General features: G+C 28.2%; 1 protein-coding gene across 1 annotated transcript in view; it reads left to right on the forward strand.

Moving 5' to 3' along the window:
* The first annotated feature begins 2,813 nt into the window (after positions 1–2,813).
* Positions 2,814–18,022, forward strand: part of LOC142328610 (motile sperm domain-containing protein 2-like) — a 78,909-nt gene continuing 63,700 nt past the window's right edge. The window contains exons 1-2 of the mRNA XM_075372423.1: positions 2,814–3,016; positions 5,143–5,292. Of these exons, the coding sequence (XP_075228538.1) occupies positions 2,935–3,016; positions 5,143–5,292 (232 nt within the window). The 5' untranslated portion in view covers positions 2,814–2,934. The remainder of the gene's footprint in view (positions 3,017–5,142; positions 5,293–18,022) is intronic.

The raw sequence follows: 18,022 nt of genomic DNA on the forward strand, positions 1-18,022 counted from the left end.
AGACAACTGGATGCTGCATCATGACAGTGCACATTGTCACACTGCACTTTCAATTAATGAGTTTTTGGCAAAGAAAAACATCCCTGTAGTTCCTCAACCACATTATTCACCTGACTTGAGCCTCTGTGAGTTTTTCCCGTTCCCGACTTTAAAAAGAATACCTCAAAGGACACCATTTTGGAACAGTAGAAAACATAAAAAATGTAACCGATCATCTGAAGGATATTCCAGTTTCTGAGTTCCAACACTGCTATGAAGAGTGGGAAAACTATTTGAAGTATTTTGTGGCTTCCCAAGGGAACTATTTCGTAGGTGATAGAATCCATGTATAATAATTGGTGTGTAAATAAAAAGTTTTTCTGAACCAGTTTCATTACTTTATTTACAAACCTCATATAGCAGTCTAGTTCTTTAGTAATTAACTTGTAAAGTGTTTCATCCAGTAACCTTAAAATGCATGTGTTCAAAACATAACCATAAAATTTAAAAAAATACCTTTACAAGTTGAATTTTTAATTGGCACACAAAGAGAAAGAAAAATATTTACTAAGTAGCTCATTTAATTTGGCAATTTAAAAAAGATATCAAGTCTTTGTTGAATTCAAAATTCTAATGAATTTTAACATCATAAAAGCATTTTACCAGCCACATTTTTAATGTTTAAAATGTGTACTGATGATGTAGTTGTGGTTTTTTAAAAATTTCATTTAATATGGTGTTTTTAAAAAAAATATACAAAAAACAACAAACATGTTAAATTAACCTCATAAAAGTTCTTCACTGTGACATAGACTCTATAGAATTTGGCAATCTCACCTTTCTTTTCTTTTTCCTGTTTACCCTCCGGTAACTACCGTTTAGATAATACTTCAGAGGATGAATGAGGATGATATGTATGAGTGTAAATGAAGTGTAGTCTTGTACATTCTCAGTTCGACCATTCCTGAGATGATTTTTACATCTGTGTAAAAATAGCTGGCTTTACTAGGACTTGAACGCTGGAACTCTCGACTTCCAAATTAGCTGATTTGGGAAGACGCGTTCACCACTAGACCAACCCGGTGGGTTTGGTAATCTCACCTGTCTTCTCCCATTTACCTTGATATTTAATGGTAATATCATTGTATTATATAAAGTAAAAAATTAAGAGTAACTGAACTTAATTGCAGAGGAACTGAAAATATTAAAAAAAAATGTTTTTAATGCATAAGTAGATCACAATCAATTGCCTAATATCCAGCCCTTGATGATATTAATGGACCAGTTAATTCATAAAAATTGATAAAGATCTTCTATTGATCTAACTTTTTTGTTAATATGAACTTCAAAATATCCTTGTTTATACAATTATCTGTAAATTATACAGTACAGTGTAAAATGTCAATTTAATAAAAACACTTTTTACTAAAAAATAAAAATAAAATTAATAAAAGAAAACAATGAAATGAATGAATAAGATAAAAATTAAAATACCAAGAAATTCCTATATCTTTTTTTATTTTTATATGTTTATATTCTATGAATAAATGACAAGGAATTAGGGAATCCTTTAGTGAGCTGTCAAGGTTTGGTAGTAAACAAGTTGCCTATGACTCATTGTCAAAAGTAAGAATTAGCTTGAGGTAAAATAACATTTTTTTGGGAAAACTAATATAATGTAACTTTATTAAGTAAATACTTGTAATAACACACTTATGAAACTACTTATTTAATTTTAAAAGCAAAATTAAAAGTTATAATAAAATTATTCTTGGAAGATAATAGAATGGTCAGTATTTACTATATTTGTATTCCACATGGATAAATACACTATACTCATTCATTATTTTAAATGTCATAAACATTATAATTACTTTAACTGCATTTATAAATATCTTTATAATAATTGGTTTTCTCATCCTTATTAAAGTGTACTTGTAAAAGTAAGAAACAGGTATCTCTAGGTAAAATGGGGAAAAAATCGTTGAAATATTCACAGAATCATCAAAATCAATAAAATTTGAACATAACATAAAATAATACATAAATATCGCCAAACAGCCAATTGAAAGAAAAAAAGATGTAGACAGCAAACTAGTAAGCTCTCTTCTTTTTTCACTAATATACTGTATTACAAATTTTTTTCAGAATTTACTCATAACTCTGTTAATTTATCAACAATGATAGCTCTGTTAAAAAATCAATAATGATAGGATACGTATCTCATATCCCTTCACAATTGATTTTTTCATTAGAAAATTATATTATAAATTTTGTACTCTGTAGGTTTTCCAAAATAGTTTTTATTTATAATCACTGCACCATAACAAAGATTTAGGTACAAAATTATACGCATATTAAATAAATTTAAAAAACATTTCAGAAATATTAAAATTATTTTTTGAAATTTTAAGTTTCACAAAATTTATGTTACAACTTTTTTTAGCGTGATTTTCACTTGTGGCACGGACCGAAATTCTTATGAAACTGGCACAAATGTAATAATATATATACAGTACAATAGTCAATTTAATCGTGAGTTGTTTCCAATCAACTTCGTTGATGAGGAAATAAAATTAATAGTGCTATTCATGTTACTTTTAAGTTTGAAACTTGATTATTTTAATTATAAATATTCATTTCTAAAAATAAACTACGCAGCGTAGATAAAAATTATTATTATTTTTATCAAATAATTAAAATTAATGAAATTGGTATACATTATGACTTTTTCAGTTTCCTTGTACTTTAATTATTAACATTTTTATGTTATCTTGATTAAAAAAAATTACTGTACAATAATTTTAGGTTTCGAGGTAGGCATTCATGTTTATACAAAAGTTTCAAAATCAGCTGTGTTGTAAATGCTTTAACCAAGAAAATTTTTGTTAAGTCTGATTACAAAGGTCAATTTAAACTTCATGCGAGGTCATTCCTGTTCCAGTACTGTTAAAAATGGAGCCAACTATTGAAAATATTCAAGAATTACGAACCAAGTTTTTTCATAAATTAGAGGAAGAGCATGGACATTCAAAATGTAATCACTTATTTGTTATGATAATATTACTTAATTTAACTTATTGTAATATAATTAACATTATTAAATTCATATTTTTTTTAGTTTATAACTCATTCTTCTCTTAAACTTGTCTAATGATAAATAAGGTTAGGTGTGATGCTGATAACTGTCTTTCGGTTGCAATGGTGTATTTTTTTATTACAATGGAAGTGCTAGTTTTGCTAACAAAAGAATATTATTATTTAATAGTACTCGTAGTTTATTTTTTAATTTTACTAGTATTTTCCTGCTTTAATAACTTTGTTAGTTTTATCAGTGGAGGGGGTTTAGTTAAGTCAGATTTTTTTTGATTTGTTTTAATTATTGTGAACAGGTTTTAAAATTGCCGTCGTATATTTGTATGATTTTCGTTTTTGTAAATAGTCATGTATGCTGCTTGAAAAAAAAATAAATGTAATTCATAAAATTTGTAGTGATAATTCATATTATAGGAAATAAATACTTATATGGTGTCTTATTTTACAATTAAATATTTGCTTATCAGTTTGTGCTGAAATATAAAAATATCTAGGAAAAGAAACATTCTTAATACATCTTTTAATGTAATTACAAAATGCCAGTTTTGTTCACTTAATAACTCTATTCAGGCCTTCTTTATTTAGTTTAATAAGTAACCAATTCTAAAAGTAAAAGCATGAACACCAACAGAAATACAGAACAATTAATTTTTTTTTAATTCACTTTTTTGTAATTTGAAACCTTGAAGTGATCAGTAGAAATCCAGAAGTATAGGTTATTTACAATAATAATTACTACATTTTTTTTACAGTACTTTGCTTATGAGGAAATAATGTTGCTTAAAATCCTAAAAGCATACAAATAGCATATATATTAAATTTTAATTTAAAATAATCTCACTTTTACCAGGTAAGTGTTTGTATTCGCTTGAGGTGTTTTTGTATTCAGCTAATAAATCCATTTTAGTGTATTTTTTTATGTTGTTTTTACATTGTTTTGTAAAAACAACATAAAAATTTTATGTTGTTTAGAATGGATTATCATCTGAACAGGTCTCGATAATTCACAAAACTGATAGCTAATTGACTAGAGTAATTATAATGTGGTGTGGGCTTTGAATTTGCATGGTCATCTGTTGTCCAAACCTGTTTTCTGACATTTAGAGCTTGTATTTTCCTGATTCTAAACATATGTACTATAGTAACGTACGGACAAAATTAAAGTTGATCAAATAATTGCCCAGAATTACCACATAATGTAATGTGGCAGTGTTATCATCATATCTGTACCATTATTCTGTGGATGTTTGTTTAATTTGTGAGTATATATTTTTCAAAAGTTTGAAACATTTAAATTTGGGTCAATTTGCAAAAAATAATAAATAATCATTTTATGTAATTTTCACTGCTCATCATCTTTATAAAACAATGATATAAAATAAATAAAGACCAATTTGTGAAGTATATTTTTATGCTAATAATACTTATTTAAAAAATTCAAAATAATCTTGTTACAGAATATCATTGAAGTTAAGAATATGTCCCTCTTATGTAGCTATATTATTTTATAATTCTGGAAAATAGCATATTATTTCTCAGGATACTTGTTACTGATACCACGTCAGTATTTTCTTACATGAAGTGTAATTATGTATATTTTTAAAAGAAATTATCCATTGTTTTTTTTTTATATTTTCAATTTCACTTTGAGATTTACATTTGTAACAGGTGTCAGTTTTTGCTTTATCTATAACCCAGAAAATCAGAACATGCAAGAGTTTCATTATTCCGTGTTTAATTCCTTGTTATTTAGTTACATGCTCAAAACAAAATATGCCCAAAAGTTAGTTCCTAAAAATGTTAAACAAATTAAAAAGTAACTGAGATGAATTTTAATTCATTCCTGTCAATTGCTTTTATGATTTTTTGAGTGTGGTTGTTAGGCAATTAGAGTGTGCTTTACTGCTTTATCTCAAATTTTGGATGGAACCAATTGTGAATTTGCACTTACATTAGGTTATTTATAAAATACAAGTAAAAACAAAACGTAAATTTAAAAAAATAACATAAATAGGATATTTCTTCTGTAAGGTGCTAATTTTTATGTTCATATTTTACTTTTTTCAGCAAATTATTTTCACTCGCAGGATATGGCTAGGATTATGAATTCAGATGATTGGCTCCAAAGATTTCTTGTCCATCATGATAATGATATGAAAGATGCTTTGAACATGCTTTGGGAAACATGTCAATGGAGGAAAGACAATAAGGTTAATGGTAAGTCTTAATTGCTTTTTATTGATCTTCATTAATCAATTCTAATATTAAAAAAAAATTAATTTATTATTAATTAATGATAATTTTCCAAAAATAGATTAGTTTCAAGAAAACTGGTAAACAGGGTCAAAATAAAAAGTATCTATTTTTCAATATTTAGTTCTTAAACTTTTGAAGTCTGGATTAAACAATTAATTATAACATTATTGCATCTCTTCAATATTTAAATGAAAAAAAAAAAAAAAAAATATTGTTACTATTATTTCCTTATTATTATTATTATTATTATTTTTTAATGAAAAATTAATGGTAAGTCTTAATTGCTTTTTATTGAAATTCATTAATCAATTCTAATATTAAAAAAAAATTAATTTATTATTAATTAATGATAATTTTCCAAAAATAGATTAGTTTCAAGAAAACTGGTAAACAGGGTGAGTTGCTAAAATTGGATATTTTATACATTTTTTTTTCTAGCTAATGTTTAGATGTAAACATTTGAAATTATAAATAAGAAAATTATTTTATATAAAATTTTTTACTGCTGCTTTTTTAATAAAACCTGTGATATTCTCTTTTATTTTTTGAGGTATGCCTAAAACCTACTACATGCTTTAATTTGTAAAAACTTCATGAAGTTTTATACTCAAGATTATCAAAGTAATTGTGGGCATGTGTGTGAATTGGTTGAGAACGTTTGTCCGTTTTACTTTACCCCCTGACAGATTTCTGGAATGTATTATGCATTTTTACAATATACTTTTCAGTTCTGTAATTCTTTAACAATGATTGTAAGAGAAAGTACCAAAGTATTTTAAATTACCAGTAAAATTTTGGGATATAGAATTGTAGTTATGTGTAGATAAATGTGATACGTATTATAGGGTGTCCCATTTAAAACGAAATCCACCAATTAGCCTTCAATAATATTTGAACTGACTGCTCAACTCCCCTATGTTTTACTGGAATGAACTTGTCTGACAAGTGGACATTGCGCCAACTGTTATTGATAGCCATTACAAAGCAATCATAAAGCTTGGTGCATTGTTAGAAAGAAGATGATTTTCACAAGACCAACGTGTTTTTATTTTTGAATTGTGCTTTAGCATGCGATCAGTAGTTACAGTGCAAGAGTCTTTTTGCCATAAGTACCGTAATAAACCAGCACCTAACGAGACATCAGTTTTGAGGTTAGTGGCTAAATTTAGAGAGGCAGGTTCTGTTAATAATAAGGAACAGAAAAGATTGATGATAGTGTTGAATGCAGGCACTGTTGCTAAAATCAAAGACTGGTTAACTGCCGTGCCAGAAAAATTACTTAGATGTTTGTCAGCTGAAATTAATTTACAAAAATCAACCATTTATCAGATGACAAAAAAATTAAACTTATGACCGTGTCAGATTCAAACAGTTCATCAACTTCTTAATCCAGACAAAGGTGCGATATGGAAAAAAATTATTTTTCTTCTTTTTTTCAAGTACATATTGCTGCGGAACAATACCAAAATATTTTATTGCAATTCATTTCAAAGAGTGGACTATTTGAAAAGTTAGATCAATAATGGTGGTTCCAACATGACATTGCAACATCACTACACACATTCAACTTCAGATATTGTTTACGAATTCTTTAGTGATCGTGTTATTGGTTGTGGCTTTTGGCCACCATGATTTCTTGATTTAACTGCACCAGTACATTTTTCTTTGGGGTTATCTCAAAGACAAAGCCTACAGCAATAAATATGAACACTTGCACTATTGAAGGTCAATATTGAACAAACTGTTTTAAACATCAACCCACAAACTCTGAAAACAGTTGCAAGAAACATACTGAATAGAGTGGAAGCATGTATTCATAAAGAAGTGATCGCCTTCTAAAGTTGATCATTTCCAGCATTTACTCTAGAATTTAAGGTATTGGAAGCTTTGGAAATAAAATATTTAATGTAATGTCTTACAAATGCCTTTTTTTATTTAAATATATCTACTGACATAGATATGTTTTGTTTTGTAATGGGACACTCAGTATAACAACTATTAATGAAATCATGAATCATGTTTTATTTATATTTTTAATTTCCTGTTTTTTTATTTTACATATCTGTTATCATTTTAAGGATTTTTTTTTATGAATCCACTAAAAATTAATGTAAACATGTTTAGTTCTAGAAATATTGATTTATAATAATTGTTAATATCCATATAAAAAACATTATTATTTATATATCATTTTATATCATAAAATGATGTAGTCGTTTAAGATTTCTCTTAAATATTTATCTTGATTGTCTGATGAACACTTTTGAACTTAATACCATTTGTTGTTAGATTTAAAATTTTGCATCTGATATGTTTGTTAAAAAAGTACTTCTCTTGTCATAAATTTCACTTGAGTAAACAGTAAGCTAAAAATTATGAAAAATCATATCTGTGTGAAGCAGAAAAAATAACTAATTTTTATAAAATTTTAAAAATTTTACTCATTTATAATTTCAAGAAAAATAAATAAATAATATATATGGAATTTTTCCAATATGTAACATTTTTTTTTATAAAAAGAGATTCTGTTTTCTTTCTATCAGTTTTTGTTGAGGAGGGGTCCTAATTGACTGGTCTAGTTCCTCTCTACAATTTTTTTTTTGCTTATGAATGTATTTTAATCTCAATGTACCTCTTACTACTTACATTCTTTATTTGTTAAATGTATTCTAATTGTATTTATTATATTTCCCTTTAGAATCGAATTCACTAATGTTGGATGCCTTAATGTATGTGGCCCATCTGCCTTGTTCTTTTCTTTTTTTTTTTTACAAGAATCTATCTCAAACAGTTTCCCTCCAATTCATCCGAAAAGTATGATTTATTAATCAATTAAAGTAACTAATTTTCAATATTCTCTAGAACATCAGATCTCAAAAGCATATATTCTTTGTTTTCTGCTTCCTATTTTCTGTGTTTCACTACCATAAACTTTCACATGCCATGACAGTATTTTTAAGAATTTATTTCTTAATCTGAATCTGATACTGACAATTTAATCTACATTCTCTTCTGAAATTGTAATTTTGGTTTTTTTATCCATCATTTGTAACTTTACAACCTAAATAGCAAAATTCTATTATTATAATGTTATAAACTATTATAATCGTAACTTGATTTAGACATGCATAGATTAAGTGTAACCTCTCTTTAGGAGAAGGAGCCATGACTTAGGTTAAACTAGAATAATTATGGTTAATAATATAAAAATTATGATCATTCTATTTTAACTATGGATAACCTTAAGGCTGGGTCACTATTTCTAGCTGTGATTTGATTTTTTCATTTTTATTTCATGAAAATGGGTCAGATAATTTATGAAGATGAAAAAGGGAATAAATTTTTCAAAAAGATTAGCACCATATCTGATGGTGAAACGTTTTTTTTTTTAGTTCTAAGAATTCTTAGAACAAATACAGACATATCAGTGGGAACAGAGTAATTTTAAAGTAGGTATTTAGCCTATGAATGGAGCTTCACATGTGCTGCTACATGCGCTTTATGTGCTTTTGAAGTGTTAAAAACTAAAAGTTTTCTGGGAGTATTGTTAATAATAAACCATTGGTGGACAAATCAGAATCAAAACAAAAGCTAATAAATGCATGTTGATATAAAATTCAAATTTGTGCAGCTATGTCTATATGATGGCACAATATATCTTTTTACATTTATGAGGGGAACTTATTTAAGAAATTAATGTTTTCTTTTTTACTATAGTGTGAAAATTACCTGAATTATATGAAAATATTTGTATATATATATATATATATATATACAGGTGATTCAAAGAAACGGGAAATTAAAAAAAATAACGTTAATGAAAAATTTTTTTTAGAAAATGAATTTTATTTCGTACAAAAATTTTGCCATTTTAGGATACATACATTTTAGTTTATTTTTTAAAGATGACATCTTGCAGGTGAACGCTTTGATAGCAAATGCATGTTGTGCACCACTCCAAGGATCCATGACAACTAAATGGCAGGTTAGGTTAGAGAGGCTGGCGCCACTTATCAAGTGGTATCAGTCACCCACGGCTCCCAACACAACTTTCAAAATTTCCTGTTTCTTTGAATCATCCTGTATATAATATATATATATATATATATTTTTTATTTTTGTACATTTGTCTTGAATCAAAACTGTGTGAAATATGAATCATGTACAGTATGGGTTTTTTTGTATTAAGTTAATATCTGTTCATTTTTCCATAAATAAAAATTTATAAAAATTGTATGTATGTAAATATCTAGAGTGATTCAGGAGGTAAGGGAAATATTTTGGGAACTGATTCTAGAGCTTGAAATAAGAGAAAAAGTTCCTGCAAACATGTGCTTGAAAATGCTTGTGCTTGTTATCGAGTTATGGCTAGCAAAAAATTTGTCTGGATTTCTGTTCCTCTGGTGAAATGAGAGGTCATACTGAAATTTTTAAGGTGTTATGTAAAATTTGAATTTTTTCTTAAATTTTTTGACCTGCAAAATCAAATAAAACAGGTCCCAGATCTGTATCTCCCATAGTTTTCATGATATCCAATATAAAACATAAAAATTCTTAATGAAAAACACAGTTTTTTTTAGGTTTGAAGTACAATAACTTTGCTAAATGATAATAAATGCATGAATTTTATTAAAACAAAACTTGTAGAGAATTTAATTCTGAGAAAATTGATGTAATGAAGTCTGTGAAAAACAAAAAATCAACTTTTAAAAACAAAAGTGGACAGAAAGATTATTTATGAATTTGTAAAATTGAAAAACACAGCTGTCTTTTACTACAATATAAATTTAGACCTTTGTATTATTAAAATATTTTTATTAAAATTACTCACTGTGGTTTATACTATATTAATTGACAATAAATGTCTGAAAAATCCATCATTGACATTGATGCAATTCTCAACTCGTTTCTTTACATTCTCTGTTCCCAACCTAATTATATCTTTGCGTTCCTTGATGAGGGGGAAATGTGAGCGATCAGTTCATCATTTGTGTCTACTTTATGCTTGAATAACTGGCATTTAATCTGTTCCCATAAACAGTAATCTAAGAGAGTAAGGTTTGTGATCTAGCTGGCCAATTTACTGGCCCTCTATGTCTAATCCATTTACCATTTTACATTTAAATTCTTCATCTAAGAATTATTCTACATCATTCGTGAAATGTGTTGGAGCTTCATCAAGTTGATAATACATTTCACTTTGTTTTGCTAATGAGAAATTTTCTCAAGTACTGAAAAAGATTCATTGTTTAAAAATACCAGATAATCTCTCCCTGTGACATGTTGTTCTAGTATGAAAGGGTCTATTAATTGGTTGTTGATCACGCCACTGGAAATCATTGCTGGTGATTTGATTCAAAAACAGCATGTGGGTTATTTTCAGACTACTTTTATGAATTCTGTGTGTGGTTTATGCCGTATGGGTAAAATAGCTTTGTCCAAAAATTGTATGAACGGAATTAAGTGATAATTATTGTTAACCCATTGATAAAACTGCCCTCATCTGGAATGGTCACTGAGCTGGAGGTGTTGAACTTTCTAAACAAGATAAGAATGCAGTCCATGAAATGTAATGTTCTCCACACTGTACTTTTTGGAATGTTGAGTTATGTAGAAATTCATAGCGTGCTTATTGTAGCACTAAGCTGTACCACCTGACTAGTGATTTCCCTTTCATCACCATGTACCAGTTGACATTCAGTTGAACCATGAGCCTGGGAAGTGTATTATTCTCACGAAGATAATTAAATATTCTGTAAAATACTTTATGGTTTGGAACTATTTATTCAGGATGCATACGTCATTAATCTTCCACTGCAGCTGGAGCACTTCCATTGCAAAAGCCATATACAAAAATATCAGCACATTCTGTATGAGTGAAGATATGTGGAATTTTTCAAAACAAAGAATTCAAAATGGAATTTCACTTTTTTTAAAACTCAATTGGAAAATTGTACGTATAGTTAAGAGTAGAAGCAAACACAAAAACACTACATTACTTGATTCTCAAAAATAATTAAACATAAACAAAATTTTGTCAAAAACTAAACCGCCTAACATTTATTATTAACACATAAGCACAATCTTATGACAACAATGAGTAGTATTCAGATTAAGTTTGAAGCTTACAATTAGTGTTGCCCACCTAATTTTTCAAAGGTCTAAATTTATTCTACTAAACAGCAGCTGTTGTTAATTTTTGTAATTCATAATTGTAATTCATAACATTTTTCTGTAAGTTTGTTCTGTTTAATTTTTTTAATAATAAAAGTTGATATTTCTTGTGTTTCATAGACTTTATTACATTAATTTTCTCAGAATTAAATTGTACAAGTTTTGAAAATAAAATTTTTGCATCTGTTATCATTTAAGAAAGTTATTGTACTTCAAACCCCTCAGAAAATATGTTTTTCTTCACCAAATTTTTCTGTTTTACATTGGATATCTTAAAAACTACAGGATATTCGGTTCTGAGACCTGTTTTATTTGATTTTTCCAGTCATTAAAAATAGGTGTTAAGTAGTTTTTCTTTTATGGCCACATTTACCTTTTTTTGAGGTGAAATGAACCAGTTTCTTTAAATTGTTTTAAAATAACATTCACTGTCGCTAGTCCAACACCACACTCAGAAGCTATATGTGATATGCTATTTGTCACAGAGCTATTTGTGGTATGCTGAGAAGAGAAACAATTTTTGATTGCTTTCATGGCGTTATGTCCATTATTATATATATTAAAGATAAAAAAACGAAAAGAAAATGAAAATATGATTTTGTAATAAAAAATGGAATAAACTTTCACAAAACATTATTTATAACTTGAAAATTACTAAATAACCAATAAACAATAACCTCACATTACACTGACAACTTAAAGAATGGGATGATCAAAGCAGTGTAGCCACAACTTAGAAATTAACAAAATATTCTCTGTATTCTTGTAAAATATATAATTAGAATTTTAAAATTGTTTTAAAAACAGTTATATAATTCCATCAGATATAGTTCAAATTCCATCAGATACAGGTTTTACTCCATCATCAGCAAACCAATTTTTATAAATCACAGTTACCAATTTTTATATAGTATAAATGTATAGTTATATTTAAAACTTAATACATGAATCTTACCATGAATTTTAACTATATTTTAATTTATACTTATGTGTAATTTATAAAAATTGGCCTGCTGATGATGGAGTAAAAACCCTGAAAGCGCTACAGACAGGGATGAGTATTACCTTTATTTGTTATGTGAATTGCATCTGGTGGAGTAAAATAATTGATTTTAAAGTTATTTATTTGATATATATTTGTTATATTATATATATATATATATATAACATTTCACAAGTGATTCATAATCAACGCCTAGCAAAACTACTGTAGGTAATTTGATGAAAATTTGTATACATGTTCTTCTTATGGTGTAAGTGCACACTAAGAAAGGATTTTTTGAAATTCTTAGTTTAAAGGGTTAAAATGCAGTAGCAATGAAATTTACAATTTTTTTTTAAATTTCTGCATAGAAAATGAAGATACCAAGTTGTTTTTTGCTGTGTGTAATCGTCATGTGATATTTAAAAGCCAGTTTTTAGATTTTTCAAAATTAGATCTTGAAAATGGTGAAAATTATAAACAGTGATTGCAAATTTTTCCCGTTTCAGACTAAACTGAATGACATATTCACTTGATTTGTGCTTGCAAATACTCTTCAGATAAATATCTAAAGACTGTTTTTGGGTTTTTTGAATTTCAATTTTTTTAAGGGATGTAATGGTGAATGGCACTGTGGCTCAGACAATACAGCCACTGCCACTGACTGCACCTGCTTCAATTACTTGACTAAAAAATATAAATTCAAAAAAAAAAGAAAAGAAAAATGAAGTACGGTCACCTCCTAGTGGTGTTTGTTGGGTAATGCTTGTGGGACTGATGATACAGTGGACCACGTCCTCTATGTCTATCCCTGATATGAGGTTGAATATTTACGAGCTGTTAGGGAACTTGAGAGAATACATTCCTTTCTAGATCTTCATATTAACTGGATGATCCGTGAGGAGTGGTCTATATTGTGGTGTGTAGGTCTGCAGAGGGAGTTTAATCGACATACTCGATTGTGGTAGGATCCCGGGAGGCTAGGGTTCCGGCCTAGGCATTGGATTGGTTGGAGGTAGGTGCATTGGCGTCATGCCATGGTTATATTGGTGCTGTTTGTGAATCCCAATGGGGCCCCCCGCTGGTGGGGGTGGCTGTGCCGCCAGGGTATGGTATCTCATGCGACTGTGGGCATGGCTTTGTTCTGCCGGTGGTGGTCCTGATCGTAACTTTGTAATGCCACGTGAGACTACATGATGGGACTGGGTGGGTGTGTGGGGTTTGTCTCCAGCTCATTCGCAGACCAGAATAAGGTTACGTTCCCCTTGTTAGGTGACCTGAATTGGCCGACTTATTTGGGTGTAAGTCTGAATTTTTATGTTGCGTAAGACATAATTTTGATTAATATCAGTGTAGCACTGATTTACCTTTCAACTTGTTCGTTTTCTGAGGCACGAACGGTGCTGTCAAATCTGGACTAGGCGCAGGGTTCGCGCTTCCGTGGTTTCGGTCAGTTAGTTTGAGGGATTCATGTTAGGTTGGATTTGAAGATGTCCATTTGAGGTCTATGTGAAGGCAAAATTTGATTTCTATTTTACTATGCAAATGCCTGCCGAGGCATTTACATCGGTGGCATCCAGACTGAGGCCTGGCTGATGACTGTGAGATGTAATCAGTTAGAGGTTCTAAAGACGACCTCCGGTAAAGTCCCTCAGGGCTTGGAGTGGAGGGAGTGGTGGGAGTGGTGTGGCGACCAGTAACATCACAAGCTGGGTGTCTTCCCATTTCAGGGTTGGGATGGGTAATGCTAAGAACTGTGAAAAAATATTTTTACTCGTCCTTCGTATTAGTAACTAGCTGTAACTAATATTTTTAAGATGGAGGCTGACTAGTTTGAAACCTGCATTTTTCAGATCTCTCAAAGTTTCAGATCCTGCACTGACCAAATATTATTATTACAAGTATGAGTTTAGTGACAAGGCAGTCCAGGAGGAGAGCCCCCTGTTTAGGTGGGAAGGGTGCGCAAAGAGAGCCCTGAACTGCTAAATTCCCTGCCCGTGACTGGAAATTAAGTAAATCATATAGTATGGGTGAAGCCACGATGAGGATCATGGCATCGTAGCTATATATATAATGTTTTGATATATATCATATATATGAAATATATATATATTATATATATATATATATATATATATATATATATATATATATATATATATATATATATATATATATATATATATATATATATGATATATATTACATATATATATCATGTTTTGTTAAACATGATATTCCTTCCACTGTTTATTAATTTACTTAATCAAATCAAATCGTTAAGTCCACCTCAATATGATTATAATATTTATGACTACCTTGCAATTTTAAAAATTCTGTTTTTAAGAAAGGAACTAATTGTAGTGGTACATCTGGAGACATGATACATTATTTTAAAAATATATTTAAAAACATAAGGACACTCTTATAATATTTACTCTTAAGATGGATCATTCATTAATTTAATTAAGATTATATTTGTGTTAGCCTAATTTGTTGTATTACTGGCCATTTTTAAATAGAAAATTTTGTGATTGTATAAAAAATTGATTTTGAAATTTTTCTAATCATCATCATCATCTGGTGTTCAAGCGGCAGGTCATTTACCACTACTACTTTTCCATCTATCTTTGTCTTGCCTTCTGTCTTTGTCCATCTGTCTTTGTCATGCCTTCTCCTCTGCTCTCTTGTAGTTTCCAGCCTTCACCTTATCTACTTTCCTCTTCTTCTTCACTTCCTTTCTCATTCTACCGATCCTTAAAATACCGTTGTCAAGATTCAACTTTCTTTAACAACGTGCTTGATTTTTCCAGTCAGTAAATATAGGTGTTAAAGAAATTTATCTTTTATGGCCACATTTGCCTTTCCTTTGAAGTGAAAAGGAACCAGTTTTCTTTAAATTGTTTTAAAATAGCTTTTGCTGCCCCTAGTCCAGCCAGGAATTTAATTAATCAGCTGGATTATAGTTTGTTTCCTTTTTGCTTGTGTACTTTCTGCGTAAGTGCTCAATCTTCATTAATCCTGTTTCTAGATTTAATATATTTAAAAGAATTGAGAATCTTCTTGTCAGAAGAGTTCATTTTTAATTATCATTGTTTTATATTGGATCTTTCTGCATTTATCTAGAAACCCCATTAATAACTAAAATACATTCTAATGAAATTTTTTTTTTTTTTTGAGTACTTTATGGTCGAACCCAAAATTGTTCCTTTCAGGTAATGCTAAAATTTAGAAAAAAGGTTGAGAAAACAAATTAAAATAAAATTCTAGCGATTAGTTATTTAATGGTCTTAACAAAACCAAATATTAAAGACATGCCAAACCTTTGAAGCCAAACATTTTGATAAGTCAAACAAAAGAAAGTTTATATTATAGGGAGCAAAATTACAACTAATTGATACCATGGGTTATTAACCACTAAGTTTATTCAATTTGTGGGATGTAGTGTTTGAATTAGAAATAAAAAATAAAAAAATAATTTTTGTAAATGTTTACTTGCTTCTTATAATAGTTCTAATATTGAAATAAGTTTGCTGCTGGTGGTTTTCTCTTTTCTCTGCAAAAGTATCTTTATTAAAGACTTCTATTTTCTAATTCTTGTTATATTTAACAGAAACAAAGTTCTACAAAAATCTGTATTACTGCATTCAAAAGATGTATTAAAAAAAAAATTAAGTTAATTTATCAATTTTAGATTAATTTCATCATGAAGTAGCTTTTATGATGATTTTTTTAAATTCCTTGGAATTATGGATTAAGTCATGTTAAAATTACAGTTTCATTTTTATTGGATTTGATGGTCCACATTAATGTTGTTTTTTTATTTTTTGGGATTCAATTAATAACCCCGGCTCAGTTGGCTTGTAAATTTTAACAGGATAAATCTGTTATTAAGAAATTATGATTTTAGAGAAAATTATTATGTTTTTGTTGTTTGTAGGTTATAAATTTGATTCTGATGTAATTTTTTTTGATTACTACTTACTCATTTTATTATTTTTGTAATTGTAAAGAACGATTTGACTGAGTAAAATTGTAATATTGATTACTTAACTTAAAGAAGAATAAATAAGAGAAATTAAAAAATTTCCAATATTTTTCAAAATTCTTAGTCTTTGATTGACTAATGATTGCTTCTCAGAACTTAATGAAATTCTGTAATAATTTTTTAGTGGCTAATTAATTAAAATTAGTTAGTGATGTACAGATCTGAAGGTAAATAAACTACATCTCTTGTTTGACTACAACTCTTGTTTGAGGATCTATTTTTATTGCTGTTAGGTTTTTTGTAGCCGTCGAATAACATTAAGTTGTATTAACTTCATTGAAATGACCTTCATTATATATATATATATATATATATATACAGATGATTATAAAAAGTATAATATAATTATTGCTAACATTAAAAGTATTTATTAATAAAATAATTTATGTGAGTAAATTTTTTAAGTATGCTGTTTTTAATGTAGTTAATTTTAACAATGTGTTATGATCATGATACATTCCTGATAAGTTTTTTGGGAACAGGCATAGATTGATAATACTTTACATTATGATGTAAAGAAATTGTAAACATAAATTATTGTTGTTAAAGTTAAGTAATTTCAGTTGTTAATTTTTTTCGTATGTTGTTATTTAAATAAGAGACTCCAATTGCTTTTATTTAAACATTGCTAGTTAATTTATGTATATAATCTTGAAAACATTCAATTAATTTTAAGCTTCAGATATATAAGTGCTTCATAAAATGGTATGTTAATTACAAAAAAGTTTTTTTTGGCTTGTTTGGTTCGTACCCCAAAGAGTTATCTGTGATTCATGAAATTTTAATTTTATTATATGTTATTACTTCTGTGTTTTGAATTTAGTAGATAAATTATTTAGATTGCAATTTTTTTTCTTTTATTTTATAATTTTTAAGATAAGTTCAAAACTTATACATTTGAATAACAAACTGAAATTTTGTAGCATATGAAAAAATGCCATGCTTGACTGAGATTTTCCAGATAAGAAATGCTGTTCCATCTCAGTCTTTCAGTCAAGTATAACAGTTTTCTTCCTGCAATATTTTGAAAAAACAAAAAGTAAAAGATTTTGATGGTTAAAACAGATCAAAAATTAGAAAAATTATATACAAATAATCAATGGATCTAGCAGTTCTTAATATCTTTACAACTAACATTCTCATCTGATTTTTCAAAACTTAATTGAATCACTCTTTCCAGTGCATAAGCTACCAAATCAAATATTTTATGATTGTAAGTTAAACTGTTCCAGATTTAGTGAAAGGGAGGTGGAACAAATATGAAACACTAGAATGCATATATAAATAGATAATAACCACATTTTAAGTATTTTTGAATTCACAGGATCTCAAAATGTTGAGAATGCAATAATCATGTTTTTCACTTTACCGTAGTTATACACTATTTATTCTAAAAGCAAAATTAATTAGATTGAAAAAAGGTAATATTTACATCAAAATAATTTTTTTTTAAAGGTTAGATTTTAGGTGGTTTTTTCTCTCTCTCT

This window comes from Lycorma delicatula, chromosome 8 (genome assembly GCF_047948215.1).
Source record: "Lycorma delicatula isolate Av1 chromosome 8, ASM4794821v1, whole genome shotgun sequence".
NCBI lineage: Eukaryota > Metazoa > Arthropoda > Insecta > Hemiptera > Fulgoridae > Lycorma > Lycorma delicatula.